Source organism: Gambusia affinis, linkage group LG01 (assembly GCF_019740435.1).
Source record: "Gambusia affinis linkage group LG01, SWU_Gaff_1.0, whole genome shotgun sequence".
NCBI lineage: Eukaryota > Metazoa > Chordata > Actinopteri > Cyprinodontiformes > Poeciliidae > Gambusia > Gambusia affinis.
In genome coordinates this window covers 4,324,941-4,345,736 of record NC_057868.1, presented here as the reverse complement: position 1 = coordinate 4,345,736, position 20,796 = coordinate 4,324,941, and the positions used below count along the sequence as shown (strand labels likewise).

The 20,796-nt window shown below is 37.3% G+C and overlaps 1 protein-coding gene across 1 annotated transcript; it reads left to right on the top strand.

Moving 5' to 3' along the window:
* The first annotated feature begins 581 nt into the window (after window positions 1–581).
* On the top strand, window positions 582–8,598 carry LOC122827853 (transketolase-like). Its single transcript, XM_044110927.1, has 14 exons — window positions 582–885; window positions 3,627–3,744; window positions 3,840–3,953; window positions 4,071–4,168; window positions 4,957–5,148; window positions 5,365–5,492; window positions 5,586–5,782; window positions 5,949–6,113; window positions 6,272–6,428; window positions 6,817–6,947; window positions 7,025–7,108; window positions 7,204–7,300; window positions 7,391–7,510; window positions 7,915–8,598. The coding sequence occupies exons 1-14, from the start codon at window positions 779–781 to the stop codon at window positions 8,085–8,087; spliced, it is 1,881 nt and encodes a 626-aa protein (XP_043966862.1). The 5' UTR covers window positions 582–778; the 3' UTR covers window positions 8,088–8,598.
* The last annotated feature ends 12,198 nt before the right edge of the window (window positions 8,599–20,796 follow it).

The window sequence follows — 20,796 nt, the reverse complement described above, 5'->3', positions numbered from 1 at the left end:
GAATCTGCTACCCACACTTCCTTGTAGCCAGCCTCCCAACTCCAAATTTAAAGGAACAGTTACATTAGCTGCGTGTTGGCAATACAGTAAACGTATTCAGTAACATGATCTAATGTAGGTAGGAGGAGTTACATTCTTTGCTAATTAATATTTGTTTTATGTCACTTTATTTATGAAATATGTAAAAAGCAAGACAATTGAAGTGTGAATGTTATATTTTATGTTTATGACAAAAATCAAATGGAGACATAAGGATATACTGAATGGTGACATTGCTATAACAGTTGTAATGCAGTAAAATATCAACTTATCAAATTAATATTATATTAAAAGCAAGCATATTTATTTTTTATAAAATGCAGGAACACACATTTGGTCATAAACACTCAGGGTTTTTACGTAATACTTAACGTAGCCCTGCAGACTTCTCTATTTATTTAAAAATCGCTTTTGTGGCAAAATGGTGCCGAATATCGTCCTGCAAGTTTTCGATTTACAAAAGAAAGACAACCTAAGAAAAGTTGTCGAAATGTACATCATACTCTGCTTAACATGCGCAACTTCTCTTCCTGCAATGATCTGATTGGATGAGGGCTGGCTCGCCTGGTAGACATAAACCTCTTTCTGTGACAATCGTTCCTCCTCCTCCTTGTAGTCGTTCTATACGCTGGGTAGCTAGCAGAGGCCTTCAAGTCCAGATAGCAGCCGTGTGCGGTGTTAAATTACTTTCATTAATTCTCCAAGCAAACAAAGCGTTCCAGTTATCCTCCAAGAGATCATGGCTAGCTACCACAAACCCGACGAGAAGACTTTGCAGGGACTCAAAGACATTGCTAACAAGCTAAGGATCCACTCCATCAAGGCAACATGCGCTTCCAACTCTGGGTAAGTCACACAAAGTTACTCTGATTCGTCAAGTGTTAAGGAAATCACACGGAAACAGTGATAGAAGATTATTACCGTAGTCGTAGTGTGCAGACGATGCACGCGCTACCTGTGGGGGCCTGGTGGCTGCACGTGCAGTAGATTATGTTCATGCGGCGCAAGTTAGCCAGAGCTAGTTGCGAATTAAGGAGACTGCCGCTATGGTTGTCTGCTGTCAGGAGCACAGCAGAGTCTAGTGTAAGAAAATTCAAGCCCATTAGATGGTTCATTCAGAGCCTCTTCGGTATAACGTTATATTTTTAGTTCCCCCTTAAAGGCACTTTTTAATAAGCACAGATAGAGTGTGTCAAGTCTATGATGCCACTATCACATGCTGCTGTGTTGTGTTCTCGTGGTCTTTTTCTCTCCTGGGGATTGTAATATCAGTTTATAGAATTTGGGATGCTCATAATTTTTTCGTCTGTTACAAATTTTAAGTTTTGATTTAATTTAAAAACTTTGGCTAGTTATGCATATATGTAAGTTGTTTGCACACAATGTGCCTGTAATTAAATTTTCTATAGTTTTAACAGTTATTTTCTCATTGTGAACGCAAAACTTTGAATATTAAAAAATAGTATAGGTTCTATTTATTTCCCTAAATGACGTTGAGGTGCCCACAGAATTTTTTAGTCTCATTTTTATTAATCAGGTATTGAATTATTTGCCCCTACATTAGGTAGTAATTGATATTAACGGGACACGTGAAGACTTTTGTATTTGTATTTTCTATTTTTTTATTTTTTATTTTTTTTTTGTCATACACAAGATCGGCTTTAGGGCAGGATACAGCAAAGTTAGAAGCTCCCTTTTTATGTAATTAACTTCTATTTAAAATGGTCAAATTTTAAATCAACTAAAGGATTTAAATCAATAATGTCACAATATATCTATTTTGCCATTGAATGTGTGCAATATTATAATTGCATATTTTGTAGACAATATAATTTCAAACTCCATGCACTAAAACTAATTTCAAACAACATATTGCTTCTCCTGGATGGATGTTCTCTTCCCTTTTATCTCCACAACTGGCATAGAAAATCAGATAGGGGTGGAGAACTATGGATGATGTAAAAGAGGAGCTGGTTGGTGAAAATATGGATTATTCACAATATGTTGTTTTTCAACAATAACATAGTAGTGTCATCTTTTTGTGAAATCCGACTACCCTGCAGTACATGTAATAATACATTTTCTTTTAAAAGTATCTGTATTCACTGTAGGATAATCTTGTCCAGATATGACTAGTAGCGTTACCATTTGCAGTCTTGTACTGAAATGAACTGTTCTTGTCCAGATGTTAAACAAATGCACCTTTTAACAGCAAAAACTAAAAACTATTCACCTTGTGGGTTTGGCTCCTGTGTATGAACACCAGGTAAACTATTTTACCAAAACAGAATAGTGATTAAAATTTATTCTGCTCCTTAAAGAATTAGTGCAGATTTTTGTTTTCACACAGACTTGGTTGATGCAAGTCAGGGCATGAATACTTGAATAGGGTGCAGCTTTATCAGTTGTTGTAGCTGCCCTTTGCTCCTGCTCTGTTAACTGTAGTTGAATGGGTGTCACATGCACTATTATGCCTGACAAATTCATTTAGGGGAAATCAGGGGGGAGTTTTGAACCAGATTATTCCTTTCTCATTTTAGCTTAGTCATTACTGAGGAGAAATTTTAGTGGAAATGTTTACATGTGCATCAGTTTTATGTCATGTAAAACAATTGGCAGCTACGTTTTATTTTATTTTTTTAATTCTTCACAAAAGAGTGATTCACTCATAGATTATACTTGTGCTGCACCCTTGACTAAACCCTTATACAAATTCTCTTGTTCTGCATTTCTTCAAATAAAAGGCCAGTTGATGAGTCTCTTTGGGTTCCTAATTCTTTCTTCCGATAAGGAAATAAGGAAGTCTTTGTCTGAAATGAGGCTCACAAAACTTGTTACAAATAAAGCGAATCTTAAGTTGCTTCTCCAACCGTTTCCTCGTTCTGACTAATGCAGAACAATGCACTCTTATTGTCTTTCTCTGAATTTGCCTTGCTTTATTTTCAGCAGGCTCTGCCTCAACAAGTGGAAGAGTGGTAAATTAAACAACTGGATCTTGCTTTTTAATATAAAACTTAACAGTGAGTGATGTACATTTGCATTGGATTTTGTAGAAGTTCCCAGCATGTTCAAAATGGTACCGGTTTTAACTTAACCACAAAGGGAAGCTGAAATCTCTTAGGCAATTCGGGGTTTCTAGAAATGTTTACAATAATCCCACCCCCATTTTAAGCAACTAACAGTTTCACAAGGCGTTTTTGCAAGTTTTTTTTTTTTTTTTTTTTTTTTAAGCTTGAGGACCTTTGTGTGGTAACCAGAGTTGGTTGTGTTTAAAAATTAACAAGTTATTGATTGATGATGATGTTTTCTAATCTCAATAGGTCGTCTTCAAAAGCAATATCTGTCAACAATACAGTTGTGTAAATTTTGTGTGCTGTGGTCATGCTCTCTCATTCAACGGCAATTCTCGTACAGTTATTCTGTCACTATTAACATAGTGCTTTAAACGGAAAATGATTTAACTTTTTCAGACTAAACACAAAGTTTGAATGTAATATGCATGCACTGGCATGACGGTCTTGTATACTAATATTGTATCTGTACTGTCCGCTGTCACTAATTGACTCCTTTTGATTTTGGTTCCTAAGCCATCCCACATCGTGCTGCAGTGCAGCGGAGCTCATGTCTGTGCTCTTCTTCAACGCCATGCGCTATAAAGCAGACGATCCTCGCAACCAGTGCAATGACCGCTTTGTGCTCTCAAAGGTTGGTGCTTGATGCAAATTCTACCTGAGAGTTGTTAATTTTTCATTTGGTTGGCTGGTGATCACACCTGGGAATTCTTCTGTGACTCTCATCAGGGTCATGCTGCCCCTGTCCTGTATGCTGCCTGGGCAGAAGCAGGTTTCGTGAAGGAATCTGATCTGCTCAACCTGCGTAAGATCGACTGTGACCTGGAGGGGCACCCCACACCAGTAAGTTTATAAAAGTGACTGGAATTTATTTATTTTTTTCTTTCAACATGACTGGGAAAAATTTAATGCATGTGAATTGTAACTTTTCCTTTTGCAATTTACCCCGTTATATCACAGAAACTAGCATTTGTTGATGTGGCAACTGGATCTCTTGGCCAAGGTCTTGGGGCTTCTTGTGGGATGGCCTATACTGGAAAGTATCTTGACAAAGCCAGGTCAGTTTTTATTTTTTAATTTTTTATTGAAGATCTGAATTGAGGAACGATTAGAGTTAAACAGTTTTGGAATCTTGATCTCGTTTTCAGGTTCAAGAATGGTTTCATTTAGATTTAAATTTTAATCTTAACATTCTTTGGGTCATCTCAGCATTGCTTAAGAAAGTGCCTTGTTTGTGTGCAAACTGACCTGAGTGTTGTCTGGGCCGTCATGTATTAAAACTAAGCATCTTTTGCTGTTTTAGTGTTGGCTAATGGTATTTAAGTCAGACTTAAATACCATTAGTCTGCATGGCAGTGTCCAGATTAGGCATGGGCTGTTTACCAGTATAAAGATATTGCAAAATATGATTTGCAAACTGCAAAAATAACCATACCATTCATACTGCACAAACTGCATGGTGGGGCAGGTAGCCTGACTAGTTAGTGACTTTATACATTCTCAGATTAAAAGTTTTGGCATAATGCAGTGAAACCATGTTATTCTTTGTCCAGATTATTGGATGACAATCATATACCAGGTCACGCCTAGTCCGGAGTCTTTCATCCATCAAGAATTAATCTTGGACCTTATTATACAGTATTGAAGATGCTTTTTTAAAAATAGGATGTACATGTAATAAAAACAACATTATCTTTACTGAATTTTTGGGATCTTTTTAAACTCAAACAATAATTCAGAACCCTTTTGATTTTGCTAGCTGGTCATTGTCTTAACATGTAATTGTGTAGAAACCATAAATGCTTCCTTTTTTTTTTTTTTTTTCACCTCCTCTTATTCATTGCAGCTACCGTGTGTACTGCATGCTTGGTGATGGTGAGTGTTCAGAGGGCTCCGTGTGGGAGGCCATGGCCTTTGCATCCTATTACAAGCTGGACAACCTGGTGGCCATCTTGGATGTCAACCGTCTCGGTCAGAGTGAGCCTGCACCCCTGCAACACGACATGGAGACCTACCGCAAACGCTGTGAAGCCTTTGGGTCGGTAACAACACAAAGTAACACACTTTCACTTTTTAAACTCTTGGGACAAATTTGTGAGTTGAATATTATGAACTTTTGGTTAAAATTTGTTTTTTGCCCATTTAGTCTATTCCCATTTCTGAGGATTTTATAAATTTAACTGATATTGATGCCTGATGCATACTTTTCTGAGATTTATTTTAGTACTGATTTCCACTGTTTAAATACGTGCAGGTGGAATACGTATGTTGTGGATGGGCATGACGTGGAGGAACTGTGTAAAGTTTTCTGGCTGGCTAAGCAGGTAAAGGACAAACCCACCTGTATTGTTGCAAAGACCTTCAAAGGAAAAGGACTTAAAGGTTTGTATAAACAAAATTTCAAGATGTTTCCTCACTTTAAAAAACAAAATCCTACATTTTCTTACTGAAACTTGTTTATCCATGGCTCTGCAGACATTGAGGATCTAGAGAACTGGCATGGGAAGCCAATCCCTAAGGACAAAGTAGATGGCCTTCTGAAGGGCTTGCAGTCTCAGATCCAGGTCCCCAACAAGGTCCTCTGCCCAGAGCTGCCCAATGATGATGCAGCACCAGCTGACCTGAGCCCAATCTCCCTACCTACACCCCCAGCCTATAAGAAGGGAGATAAGGTAGAAAAATGCACTTTTCATGATTTAAAAAAATGGCTCTTCATGCTGCAATTTGGCTGTGAATGAAGACACAAATGAATAATCATCATTATGTTTGTTCCATAAGTCTTGCCGACTTGATTATCCATCAGTCTTTGCTTTACCCTGTTCCCATCTTTCCCTTTAGATGGCAACAAGGCAAGCTTATGGTGTTGCACTGGCCAGGTTGGGTCAGGGAAGCAAGAGGGTGGTTGCCCTGGATGGAGACACCAAAAACTCCACTTTCTCAGAATTATTCAAGAAGGCTCACCCTGATCGCTATATTGAGTGTTTCATCGCTGAACAAAACATGGTAAAGTGCACACACACTCACTCTTGTTGATATTCTTCCCTGCTGTTCCATATGGTGTAATCTGTCGGGTTTTTCTTTTAAGCCTTCAATATTTGGATCTCTGTTATGTCATTAGTTTTCATTTTGACTTATAGAACTGTATTTGCCTATAATTACAGGTAGGAGTAGCCATTGGCTGTGCCACTCGTGACCGCACAGTTGCATTTGCCAGCACGTTTGCTGCCTTCTTCTCTAGAGCCTACGATCAGATTCGTATGGGAGCGATCTCGCAGTCCAACGTCAACCTAGTAGGATCTCACTGCGGTGTCTCCATTGGTAAGATTATGGCTGTAAACGATTGCCATCATTAAGTTCTGGTTTGCATGCATCTCTGTTTTGAACTCTTGGTTCAGCAGGTTTTCTTGCTGTTCATGCATTTAAAAAAGCTTTTGAAAACGCTGCTGTTAAACATTGGTATGGTCTACCTTACTTCTCCATCACCGTCGCTAAATAGTTAACCTCAATGTTCCCACATGGCAGACTTTAGTGATGGCTGGGAGTTCTGCCTCTAGAGTCTCTTGAGTTCTGTACCTAAACATTGTGTGTGTGTGTTCAGGCTTAAAACACTGCATTTGTTCAGTACACCTGCATGCTAAACCTTGAGGTCTAGATCCCTGGTATTATCTATGATTAAATGGGAGAACTCTGTCATATCTACCTTCAGGTGAGGACGGTCCATCTCAGATGGCTCTGGAGGACTTGGCCATGTTCCGCGCCATACCAACATGCACAGTGTTTTATCCGAGTGATGCTGTGTCGACCGAGAGGGCTGTTGAACTGTCTGCTAACACAAAGGTCAGAGGCCTGCCTTGAGATTGTCCAGCAAACATTCCTCCCAAAGCCTATAGTAACATAGCTCTTTCTGTTCTTAGGGAATCTGCTTCATTCGTACTAGCAGACCAGCCACTGCAGTGATCTACTCACCAGATGAGAAGTTTGAAGTGGGTGTAGCCAAGGTAATCGATACTGGTGATTAACTGATCTGCAAACTGGGCAGAATCACAACCGAACTTCATTTGATGTTTGCTGACATTGACTGAATGGCCTCCAGGTTGTACGCCAGTCTGACAGCGATGTGGTGACTGTGATTGGAGCTGGTGTCACTCTTCATGAAGCTCTGACTGCTTATGATACGCTTAAAAGTGAAGGTAAACTCGCATAAGAAAAAAATAAAAAATAATAAATCAAAATTTTCCAAAGCAAATAGCAACCTGAATAACATGAACCTTAATTTGCAGGAAAAAACATTTGCGTAATCGACCCATTTACCATCAAGCCCTTGGACGCCGCCACCATTTTGTCCTGTGCCAGAGCCACAGGGGGGCAGATCATCACAGTGGAGGACCATTACAAGGAGGGTAGGCTTGTTTCCTTGCTCCCATTTTCCTAATTGAGTTTGATGACGCATTAAACCTTTCTGGAACAGCAACATTTTATGGGGGAGATTTTATGTATTTATTTTATTATTATTTTTTTAGGAGTTGGTTGGATTAAATGAAGTTGTTGTAGTAAGAACATATTTTCCAGGCTACAAATTCTGTTTTGTGACTGCAGGACAAATTTTCAGCCACTTGTAGGTCTTGTATTAAAATAAATGTTGTCTTATTTGATCTTTAGCTTATTTTGATCTTTACAGACCTTCTAACTTTTGACAATTTGTCCTGCCATTCCTTAGATTTTCAACAAAGTTTTCCCTGTAAGCTGTGAAATCAGTTTTGGTTCTTGCTTACAAAGGTGCTTCTTGTTAACTGTCTCTGTCCAGGTGGTCTCGGTGAAGCCGTGCTGTCTGCAGTGGGCGGGGAGCCTGGCATCGTGGTTACCCGGCTGGCAGTGAGTGGCGTTCCCCGCAGTGGAAAGCCCCAGGAGCTCCTGGATATTTTTGGCATCAGTGCCAAGAATATCGTCACCGCTGTCCGCCAGACCTTTGCAAACTAAATACTCCATCTTCCGAGCTTTCATCACAACCTGCTTTCATCCATCAGCTACAGCGTCCACGCCAGTTAACCTCTCTACTGCCATCTTGTGGTTTCAGAATTGCAGTTCACTAACCTTGGGCTGCATTTTAAGAGCAGTGTAATGTGTTTTGCAAGTAACCCCTTTACCTTTGTCAGTCATTCCTTTTCCCAAATGTTTGTTGAAGCTGAAAACTACTGTAAAATTTAACAGTACAAATTTTGTCAGTTAACTCAGGCCATGACTTTTGTCATCATTCCTCTTATTTTATTGCTTTCACTATGACTGCTGTTCTTGCAATGTACTATATCTCTTCTGTAGTGAAAGCCTTTAGCTCAGATGTTTATTTTACCCCAGAATTAAGTCACAGAAAGACATTCCATAGCAATTCCTCATCCCACAAAATCTAACAATGCTTTTGGTGTTTGCAGGTTCTCAGTCTCACCTGTTGTAGCTGTGAAGTGCTAAATTAAACGTTCATGGCTTAACATCATTATTGCAGTATGTTGTTTTCTTCCTGATGTTTATTTTATTGTTCTTTTTCCACTTCATCTACTCTGACATAAATTTGACTGGTTGGACCTCAAGCTCAGTGCCCAGATCTGTTGAGCTGCGTTTCTCTCAAAGAAGCAGCAACTGGAAACGCTAACTTTGTGTAATTAAAGGGGCAGGATGTTTTCCAGCCACTTATTATTATATAGCTCAATCAAATAGTTATGACACCTTCAGTTGTTTAAAAAAATGCTTTATGTATATCAAACCTGAGTTAAAAGAAATTTGACTTCAAAATTTAACACCTTGAAATTGGCCTCCTTCTCTTTAAAAATTCCTCTTTTTGTTAGATTCTGCCTTGAGCATGTCATCACATCAACATTACTCTAAGTGTTTTAATTCACGGGAGCACTGTACTGAGAAGTGATTTATATTATAAGCTCAGCAGATGTGATTTTTCAGCACAAAAAAAATAAAAAAATCCTTGCATCCATGAAGACATCCTCATCCTAAACCAGATATCACCCATCTTAATCTACAGAAATATTTTTTCCCCTCGGTTTCAACCAAGTAAAATTTGACTAAATAATGCCCCACTTTATATATATTTTCTAAATGTCTAAAATTCATATATTTTATTCCACTTTATAATTGTGTATTAAAATGTGGTGGCCTATTACGGTACATAGAATCCAAATATATTGATGTGTATGTGTACAATAGAATTGAAATGTTTGTCAATGAATGAGATTACAACAAGTGCTTATGTGTCTCTAGGGCAGGTTTTTTTTTGTTTTGTTACAGTTGACATTTGCATAGCAATTTTTTTTTTTTTACTGCATTAAATGTATTTATCTTTAATAACTACATAACTTATGCAAAAGACTATATCTTTATTGTAATGGTTTTGGTTTTTATAAACTACACAGTGTTTCCAATGAGGATCTTTTTTTTTTTTTTTTTTTTTTTGCTGATCAACATCATAAAAAAATACCAATACATATTGGTATTTTTTAATATGTGGAAGGAAAATCCAGACTCGGGACCATACCTTCTGGTAAAAGCTGGTAATTTAGCTGTGCTGTCAGACTGAGGTTACAGAGGGGTGTTGAATGTGGTCAGTGGATTACTGCATGTTCCTGTCAAGGCTAAAATGAATCATCTGTGGACACTTTATTGTTTACCTTGGAGGAGTTCATCAGGACCTGAGTGTTTCAGTGTTTAGTGTGAAGTTGTCCACGGTGCCATTTGGACTGTGTCTATCGCCTCTGTCCCAACAGCTGCACCTAATGTGTGAAAATTGTCATGCTCTCCGTTAGCACAAATTAATCCATGAGTCTCATTGTCATATGGATTGACCTGAGCCAGCAATGTTGAAGCACCTCTGGATAGATTTATTGCTCTTCTGTGTGGTTTCTTCCAAAAGAAAAGGGAGTTTGTCAGCATGTTTCACCTCACGGTGAAAATCCCATGTTAGTTCCACTCTGAGCTGGGTGCAAAGGGTAAGTGTGACAACTCGCACACTCCACAGTTCATGAACAGTATGTACGCAGAGAATGTAAAGATTCCCGTATTGTTCTCTCCTCAGAGTTCATGTTTGTTTTAATATGTGGATGCTAGTGGAGCCTGGCCAAACATGGTTGTCTCTGACTTCATCTTCTAAATCAGTTCATTAAGAATGTTTCAAGAGGAGACTTTTTCTCATCTTTTAAGCTTTCTGTACTAGAATTTCTTTCTTTTTAGGTTGCAAAGTAAACATGGGAATCGCTTCTTTTTGCTCAGAGTCTGCAGACAGTTTTGAGAGAGAGAAGAGACAAGGAGGAGCGAGGCGTGTCTGTGCTTCATGGTATAATGATGGAGTACCTTTATTAGCATAGTGAGTTTATTTTCTCAACTTGTCCACCTCCCAGATTTTCCTTCCATCCTCTTTCTTTCTCCTCATTCACACAATGAACATCTAATACCAAGCACAAGGATTTTTAGAAAAAGATTCAATTCGACAAAAATCTTTTTTTTCTTTTCTTCGGAATTACATTAAACTTTGTGATATATATTTTTTCTTTTATTGCCTCAAAGCTGGCAGAAGCTTGGGACCTAAACCGAAGAGTAAATGAGCAAAAATCCAATAATGCCGGTTCTCAGAATGTGGATTGTGATCATTTGTGTGAGCGGCACAATTTATTCAGAGGAAACCCAAGAATTATTGCCTGACCTAAATGCGATCCTGGAAATAAACTCTGACGCACCTGAAATAGAAATGGCCACCAGTCATTCATCAGGGACTGATTCAGGGGAGAAGGTTTTGGATCAGCTTATCACTGGTAAGATGACAAAACATTTCTGTTTCTATCTGCCTGCTTTCCACAATGACATATTCAATAACCTAACACATCTGGGTTTAATATCTAAGTTTGTTTCTTCATGTGTGTTCTTATATTTAGTGTGAAGAGACATAGGACTCTTTTATGTAACATTGGAGGTAGTCTCCAAAATGTGTCTTAGGGTCACACATCAAAAACAACGCTTTATTTTGAGATTATGATTGAAAAATTCAAAACGAATCAGGCCAGATTTGGTGTGCCTATCTCTAAGTCTGACCTTATGCCTATTAAAAATACATACAGAGCTGAAAAGATGTAACTAAGCAAGATGGCCACCAAATCTGACTAATTAAACCAGTTCTGTAAGGAGGAAGAAGCCTAAATCCCTGCAAACTCTTCTGACAAGCTCCTGGAAAAGTATCCAAAATGTTTGATTCAAATCTTAAAAAAACTCAAATCTATCTAAAGCTTACAAAATATATTTAAATATATGAATTTGAAAAAAATGAAAATTCAAAGTCACTCAATATTCTAGTAGGCCTATTTAGCAAAGAGGAAAAAAAAGTTAATCTTAACTGACCTAAAACAGAAACAATTTAGTCAGACGTAATGTAAAAGCAGGGGGGATGAAAAATTATTATGTGTGTTTTTGATACAGTGGATGTAAAAATTTGACATCACCTGCATTTCACTGACTGTCTAATTTAATTGTAATGACTCAGGAACAGAAGTGCAGCCACGACTGGAATCAGAAAGGAAGACGGATCAGAGGAAAGCTGATCGTAAAAAGCTAGAGGTTGTCAGAGGAAGGAGAAGTGCTTGGGGCAGGAGAAGACACGCTGCTACAGTAGAGGCCGCCGCGTATCGAATAGTAAATATATTCAAACGTTTTTCTGCATCATTTCAACTCATCTGAAGTCAATATTTCTGTTTATTTTCCTCTTGAGTTAATGATGTCACTGGTTTCCCGCTGCATTCTGCAGGCCGGATTAAGGCAACCTCTGAAAGGCTGGAGACAGAGTGCTAAGGGAGAGATGGAAACCAGCCTCCTTATGGCGACACTGAAGGAACTTCATGCGGAAAAGAAACGACTGATGGATAATGGAAAAACACAAGAGGAAGAGGAGGAGGAAGAAGAAGAAGAGGAGGAGGACAGCGATGAGGAGGAGGATGATGATGATGACGACGACGATGATGAAGACGATGAAGAAGAGGTTTAATTTTATTCAAAATCCTGCTGTTGTACACATCATTATCTAGTGTGCCGTATGTAAAGAAGTTTTTCTTTTCATTTCAGGAGGAAGAGGAAGAAGAGGAAGAAAATGAGGAGGAAGAAGAAGAGGAAGAGGAGGAGGCCACAGAACCTCCTACTAATCAAACAGAAACACAGTACAACTCTACTGGACCTCCAGCTGGATGCCAGACTGCAGACGCAGAGATAAGCTGCAGGGGCGTCGGGATGACACACATGCCAGTTTTCCAGAACCTGGAAGTGACAAAGCTTGACTTGGGAGGTGTGTGTGACAGGACTGTTGTCAGAACGAATAACAATCCTCTTTAAGCCCAATGAAATCATACAAAATTTTAAAAGGAGCATTCTGTTTAATTAAAAGTTGGTGTTATCCATACGTTTTTTTTTCTTTTTGAAATTCCAGACAGAAGTTTTTATACGTTTATTGCTTATATGAATGTCAGATTAAATTAGGGCTTTGATTATAACGTCCTTTCTCTGGAATGAGCTGATGTTGAAAAATACAACTTCAGTGATTTAAGTTCTTATTATTTATTGTGGATTTACAGTAATCCACATAGATTCAAAATCATACATGAAGACCTAAATATACAATATTAATATACATAGCTTCACTAATACTTTATAAACATTCCTTAGAAAGAAATGTATCTTTTTTTAACAGTTTTCAAGGATCTGACATAGTTGAGCTGGATATTTGGAGTGGTGGTCTCCTGGCATGATATCCAAAAATGTCCATGTACTTGTAAATGGCAGAAATTTAATGCCAGCACTTTGTGTGATGCAGCAGTTCCTAACCCTAACCCAAAAACAGCTCTTCAGTGTGACATTGCTATGAAAATCGTGCTCAATCCACCATCATTTGTTCTTAGGTGTGAAAGCCTCTCCAAGCTTCTCCGTGACCCTTTTTTCTTGTTATTGTCCCGCATGGACAACAAAAAAATTATGTAGTTTTGTTGTCCATGTAGAAATCTTTTGTTTTGAAAAACCCTCTAAGTTCATGGTTATGTAACAGTCACTTCACTGCAGACAGTGACACCGATATGCCAATAGTTTGCAGTTTATAAAACGCTCGAACCTGGGATGTTCCTGGGTTGTTCTTGTGAACCTTAAACAGTCTCCCTTCATCTGATTGTGGACAGAAAGTCTTTAATCAGAAGTACAATTTACTATAGGACTTTTAGCCTAATAGTTGGAATGTAAATAAATTGCAGTATGGCAATACATTTAAACTTTTGAACCCATTTCCTGTTTTTAAAAATAAGTGAAAATGTATGTTAATTTAGCCTTCAAAATTCACACAGCTAATAAACATGACATTCATGCTCATAATATGCGTAGGGAAACTTCTGACCACAACTGCAGATACGGGGTTTAACACACAACTGTCTTTATTGTCCCGCAGTGGATAAACCTTGTGGGGTAATAAAATTAAAATAATGAAAAAACAGGTGTAATAGAAAAATGTATGCTACAGGTTGATGGCAAGAAATGAAGAAGAGATACCAAACTATGTGTAATTAAGAGCTCAAAAGTTTATTAATATTTTTTTATTGCGTCACAATAGCCATTTTTTTGCAACATGATTTTTTTTTTTATTACCAGACGCAATATTTGAAATGCTAATTGCACTGCATATTATTTTCTGTTCCAAGAAAACAACGTCAGAATCATCACTCCACAAAGTTTGTTTGGGCTACGAAACCTGGATGAACTGGTTCTGAGCCAGAACCAACTGGACGACGAGTCGTTTAGCCAGAACTGCCTGCTTGTGAGTATGGTTGCTTTCTTGAAACTGGCAGGGAAAGATCTTCATTCAACAGCTCCTTCTGCTGCCAGAAAATTATAAATATATATTTTTAAAAAGTTAGTACTTCATACACTTGCATAAATTATTGCATCAATGCAGTCCAGGTTATTTCAGTTGCTGCCTTCATAAACTCTGCATTGTTGGAGGAATGTGTGGCCTATCAATCACTGTGATAACATTGTCATTAAATCTCCATAAAGCCTGTCAGCAGAGGGAACCATAATAGGCTCCCAAGTTTCCTGGTAGACGTCTGCACTGAATTTGAACTTGATAAAACGGAGTGGACCAACACCAGCAGATGACATGGCTCCTCCAAATCATCTCTGACTGCAGAAACTTTCCACTGGACTTTAAGTAACTTGGATTATATGACTTTTTCCTTTTCCCCCAAGACTCTGTAGCCTTGACTTCTAACTTAAAGGGGGAAAAGTAAACTTAATACCAGATACACCAATATTTTTTCTTTCTTGTCCAGATGAAACACTTTCTCTTGAGGCTTAAGATAAAGGATGCAAAAGGTTTTGACTATGCCCTGGATCTATCTATGTATGATGGTTTTTGACTCCAGCTGCATGCCCTTTCGGTCTCTCTCAAACACTTGAATGGGCTTTGTTCCTAAACCTTCTCAAGGCTTCCATTGTCCCTGATGCTTGTGAACCTTTTCTCACCGCACTTTTTCCTTCCGCTTAACCTTTCACTGATATACAACATGTAAAATTAGTATTGAACACATCACAATTTTTCACAGTAAACATATTTCAAGAGATGTTACCGACATGAAATGTTCACCATGCGTTTGCGAAAATACATATAGTCCATAGTTACAAGGAAACCAGTAAAAATATTAAAAAATTATTCTACCTACTCTACCTGGATACATTAAATAGCCAGTGTCTATAGCGTTACTTTTTTTTTTTTGCCTTGTCAGTAGCTGCTTTTCCATGATTATGGAGCGCTAATGTCTATTCTACAATTTCGTAATTGAGTTGTTTCCATTAAATAATTAATTTAATTTAAATCACACCATAATTAAGCTTGTGTATGCGATAAATCATTAAAAATTATGGCGATGAGTAATATAAGCAGTAACATGACATATATTCATAATTCAGCCAAGGCACAAGACGTCACTGTCTTATCCAGGTGTTGTAGCAGCTATTTGGGGAAATTGTAGTCAGCAATTTCCCCAAATAGCTGTTTGGGGAAATAAAGATTTTCCCCCCAGAAGATCTTTTTTGAAAATTTTAAACTTCTTAATTTACGACTCTCCTCTGGTTTGTAAGTCTTTATAGAACATGTGCACTCTTCTAATGAGCAGATTGTATGAGTCACTTTACAGCTAGGAGTCAGGATAATTGAAGTTGCATTAACAGATGCTTTCTAAGTAAAACCTTAGATTGATTCCATGCCATATTCAGATCCCAACCACACCGAGGCAACCGCTGTGTTCTGGCCAATCATTACTCTTCACCACTGATACACTGAAGCCAATGCGTTGAGGAACAAAAGGAAATTATTTTTGGAAGAGTATTTTTTTTTTATCTCTCCTTTTTCTCCTCACCTCACCATAATGACAGAGGGCTGATGGACTGGCTAGAAGGACACTGTAAAAGATCCTGTCCTCTGCTTTCCCTCAGTAAAAAAGCTTAAAACTCAGAATTTTGAACTGGTTCCAGCTTCAAACAACCAGTTTTACTGCTTCTCAGCATTTCCAAGTTATACTAAAGCAAATTATGCTAATATTTGATTGTGGTGCTGAAATTTCACAAACTGTCCATTTTTGGCTTCTCTCGCTGAGATAAAGCGTTTTTGGTCACTAACAGTAAAAAAGCTTAAAACTCAAAATTTTGAACTGGTTCCAGCTTCAAACAACCAGATTTACTGTTTCTCAGCATTTCCAAGTTATACTAAAGCAAATTATGCTGAAATTTGATTGTGGTGCTGAAATTTGATTGTGGTGCTGAAATTTCACAAACTGTCCGTTTTTGGCTTCTCTCGCTGAGATAAAGCGTTTTTGGTCACTAACAGTAAAAAAGCTTAAAACTCAAAATTTCGAACTGGTTCCAGCTTCAAACAACCAGATTTACTGTTTCTCAGCATTTCCAAGTTATATTAAGCAAATTATGCTGAAATTTGATTGTGGTGCTGAAATTTCACAAACTGTCCATTTTTGGCTTCTCTCGCTGAGATAAAGCGTTTTTGGTCACTAACAGTAAAAAAGCTTAAAACTCAACATTTCGAACTGCTTCCAGCTTCAAACAACCAGATTTACTGCTTCTCAGCATTTCCAAGTTATACTAAAGCAAATTATGCTGAAATTTGATTGTGGTGCTGAAATTTCACAAACTGTCCATTTTTGGCTTCTCTCGCTGAGATAAAGCGTTTTGGTCACTAACAGTAAAAAGCTTAAAACTCAAAATTTGAACTGGTTCCAGCTTCAAACAACCAGATGTTACTGCTTCTCAGCATTTCCAAGTTATACTAAAGCAAATTATGCTGAAATTTGATTGTGGTGCTGAAATTTCACAAACTGTCCATTTTTGGCTTCTCTCGCTGAGATAAAGCGTTTTTGGTCACTAACAGTAAAAAAAGCTTAAAACTCAACATTTCGAACTGGTTCCAGCTTGAAACAATCAGATGTACTGCTTCTCAGCATTTCCAAGTTATACTAAAGCAAATTATGCTGAAATTTGATTGTGGTGCTGAAATTTCACAAACTGTCCATTTTTGGCTTCTCTCGCTGAGATAAAGCGTTTTTGGTCACTAACAGTAAAAAAGCTTAAAACTCAAAATTTCGAACTGGTTCCAGCTTCAAACAACCAGATTTACTGTTTCTCAGCATTTCCAAGTTATACTAAAGCAAATTATGCTGAAATTTGATTGTGGTGCTGAAATTTCACAAACTGTCCATTTTTGGCTTCTCTCGCTGAGATAAAGCGTTTTTGGTCACTAACAGTAAAAAAGCTTAAAACTCAAAATTTTGAACTGGTTCCAGCTTCAAACAACCAGATTTACTGTTTCTCAGCATTTCCAAGTTATATTAAGCAAATTATGCTGAAATTTGATTGTGGTGCTGAAATTTCACAAACTGTCCATTTTTGGCTTCTCTCGCTGAGATAAAGCGTTTTTGGTCACTAACATTATAAAAGCTTAAAACTCAAAATTTTGACTTGGTTCCAGCTTCAAACAACCAGAATTATTGCTTATTAGCATTTCTATGCTATACCAAAGCAAATAAGGCTGAAAATTGAATGTGGTTCTGAAAATTCACATATTGTCCTTTTCACTTCTCTCGCTGAGATAAAGCGTTTTTGGTCACTAACAGTAAAAAAGCTTAAAACTCAAAATTTTGAACTGGTTCCAGCTTCAAACAACCAGATTTACTGCTTCTCAGCATTTCCAAGTTATACTAAAGCAAATTATGCTGAAATTTGATTGTGGTGCTGAAATTTCACAAACTGTCCGTTTTTGGCTTCTCTCGCTGAGATAAAGCGTTTTTGGTTACTAACAGTAAAAAAGCTTAAAACTCAAAATTTTGAACTGGTTCCAGCTTCAAACAACCAGATTTACTGTTTCTCAGCATTTCCAAGTTATAGTAAAGCAAATTATGCTAATATTTGATTGTGGTGCTGAAATTTCACAAACTGTCCGTTTTTGGCTTCTCTCGCTGAGATAAAGCGTTTTTGGTCTAACAGTAAAAAAGCTTAAAACTCAAAATTTTGAACTGGTTCCAGCTTCAAACAACCAGATTTACTGCTTCTCAGCATTTCCAAGTTATACTAAAGCAAATTATGCTGAAATTTGATTGTGGTGCTGAAATTTCACAAACTGTCCATTTTTGGCTTCTCTCGCTGAGATAAAGCGTTTTTGGTCACTAACAGTAAAAAAGCTTAAAACTCAAAATTTTGAACTGGTTCCAGCTTCAAACAACCAGATTTACTGCTTCTCAGCATTTCCAAGTTATACTAAAGCAAATTATGCTGAAATTTGATTGTGGTGCTGAAATTTCACAAACTGTCCATTTTTGGCTTCTCTCGCTGAGATAAAGCGTTTTTGGTCACTAACAGTAAAAAAGCTTAAAACTCAAAATTTTGAACTGGTTCCAGCTTCAAACAACCAGATTTACTGCTTCTCAGCATTTCCAAGTTATACTAAAGCAAATTATGCTGAAATTTGATTGTGGTGCTGAAATTTCACAAACTGTCCATTTTGGCTTCTCGCTGAGATAAAGCGTTTTTGGTCACTAACATTAAAGAAGCTTAAAACTCAAAATTTTGAACTGGTTCCAGCTTCAAACAACCAGATTTACTGCTTCTCAGCATTTCCAAGTTATACTAAAGCAAATTATGCTGAAATTTGATTGTGGTGCTGAAATTTCACAAACTGTCCGTTTTTGGCTTCTCTCGCTGAGATAAAGCGTTTTTGGTCACTAACAGTAAAAAAGCTTAAAACTCAAAATTTTGAACTGGTTCCAGCTTCAAACAACCAGATTTACTGCTTCTCAGCATTTCCAAGTTATACTAAAGCAAATTATGCTGAAATTTGATTGTGGTGCTGAAATTTCACAAACTGTCCATTTTGGCTTCTCGCTGAGATAAAGCGTTTTTGGTCACTAACAGTAAAAAAGCTTAAAACTCAAAATTTTGAACTGGTTCCAGCTTCAAACAACCAGATTTACTGTTTCTCAGCATTTCCAAGTTATAGTAAAGCAAATTATGCTAATATTTGATTGTGGTGCTGAAATTTCACAAACTGTCCGTTTTTGGCTTCTCTCGCTGAGATAAAGCGTTTTTGGTCACTAACAGTAAAAAAGCTTAAAACTCAAAATTTTGAACTGGTTCCAGCTTCAAACAACCAGATTTACTGTTTCTCAGCATTTCCAAGTTATATTAAGCAAATTATGCTGAAATTTGATTGTGGTGCTGAAATTTCACAAACTGTCCATTTTTGGCTTCTCTCGCTGAGATAAAGCGTTTTTGGTCACTAACAGTAAAAAAAGCTTAAAACTCAACATTTCGAACTGGTTCCAGCTTGAAACAATCAGATGTACTGCTTCTCAGCATTTCCAAGTTATACTAAAGCAAATTATGCTGAAATTTGATTGTGGTGCTGAAATTTCACAAACTGTCCATTTTTGGCTTCTCTCGCTGAGATAAAGCGTTTTTGGTCACTAACAGTAAAAAAGCTTAAAACTCAAAATTTTGAACTGGTTCCAGCTTCAAACAACCAGATTTACTGCTTCTCAGCATTTCCAAGTTATACTAAAGCAAATTATGCTGAAATTTGATTGTGGTGCTGAAATTTCACAAACTGTCCATTTTGGCTTCTCTCGCTGAGATAAAGCGCTTTTGGTCTAACAGTAAAAAGCTTAAAACTCAAAATTTTGAACTGCTTCCAGCTTCAAACAACCAGATTTACTGCTTCTCAGCATTTCCAAGTTATACTAAAGCAAATTATGCTGAAATTTGATTGTGGTGCTGAAATTTCACAAACTGTCCATTTTTGGCTTCTCTCGCTGAGATAAAGCGTTTTTGGTCACAAACAGTAAAAAAGCTTAAAACTCAAAATTTGAATTGGTTCCAACTTCAAACAACCAGATTTACTGCTTCTCAGCATTTCCAAGTTATACTAAGCAAATTATGCTGAAATTTGATTGTGGTGCTGAAATTTCACAAACTGTCCGTTTTTGGCTTCTCTCGCTGAGATAAAGCGTTTTTGGTTACTAACAGTAAAAAAGCTTAAAACTCAAAATTTTGAACTGGTTCCAGCTTCAAACAACCAGATTTACTGCTTCTCAGCATTTCCAAGTTATACTAAAGCAAATTATGCTGAAATTTGATTGTGGTGCTGAAATTTCACAAACTGTCCGTTTTGGCTTCTCTCGCTGAGATAAAGAGTTTTTGGTCACAAACAGTAAAAAAAAACTCAAAATTTTGAACTGGTTCCAGCTTCAAACAACCAGATTTACTGTTCTCAGCATTTCCAAATTATACTAAAGCAAATTATGCTGAAATTTGATTGTGGTGCTGAAATTTCACAAACTGTCCATTTTTGGCTTCTCTCGCTGAGATAAAGCGTTTTAGGTCACTAACAGTAAAAAAGCTTAAAACTCAAAATTTTGAACTGGTTCCAGCTTCAAACAAACAGATTTACTGCTTCTCAGCATTTCCAAGTTATACTAAGCAAATTATGCTGAAATTTGATTGTGGTGCTGAAATTTCACAAACTGTCCATTTTTGGCTTCTCTCGCTGAGATAAAATGGTTTTTGGTCACTAACAGTAAAAAAGCTTAAAACTCAAAATTTTGAACTGGTTCCAGCTTCAAACAACCAGATTTACTGTTTCTCAGCATTTCCAAGTTATACTAAAGCAAATTATGCTGAAATTTGATTGTGGTGCTGAAATTTCACAAACTGTCCATTTTTGGCTTCTCTCGCTGAGATAAAGCGTATTTAGTCACTAACAGTAAAAAAGCTTAAAACTCAAAATTTTGAACTGCTTCCAGCTTCAAACAACCAGATTTACTGCTTCTCAGCATTTCCAAGTTATACTAAAGCAAATTATGCTGAAATTTGATTGTGGTGCTGAAATTTGATTGTGGTGCTGAAATTTCACAAACTGTCCATTTTTGGCTTCTCTCGCTGAGATAAAGCGTTTTTGGTCACTAACAGTAAAAAAGCTTAAAACTCAAAATTTTGAACTGGTTCCAGCTTCAAACAACCAGATTTACTGCTTCTCAGCATTTCCAAGTTATACTAAAGCAAATTATGCTGAAATTTGATTGTGGTGCTGAAATTTCACAAACTGTCCATTTTT

Bases quoted from the DNA above. Each gene is read 5' to 3' on its own strand.
- LOC122827853 (XM_044110927.1), top strand. From the start codon at position 779: ATGGCTAGCTACCACAAACCCGACGAGAAGACTTTGCAGGGACTCAAA. The intron at 3,954-4,070 runs GTAAGTTTATAA...GTTATATCACAG, and splicing joins TGGAGGGGCACCCCACACCA to AAACTAGCATTTGTTGATGT. The intron at 4,169-4,956 runs GTCAGTTTTTAT...TATTCATTGCAG, and splicing joins AAGTATCTTGACAAAGCCAG to CTACCGTGTGTACTGCATGC.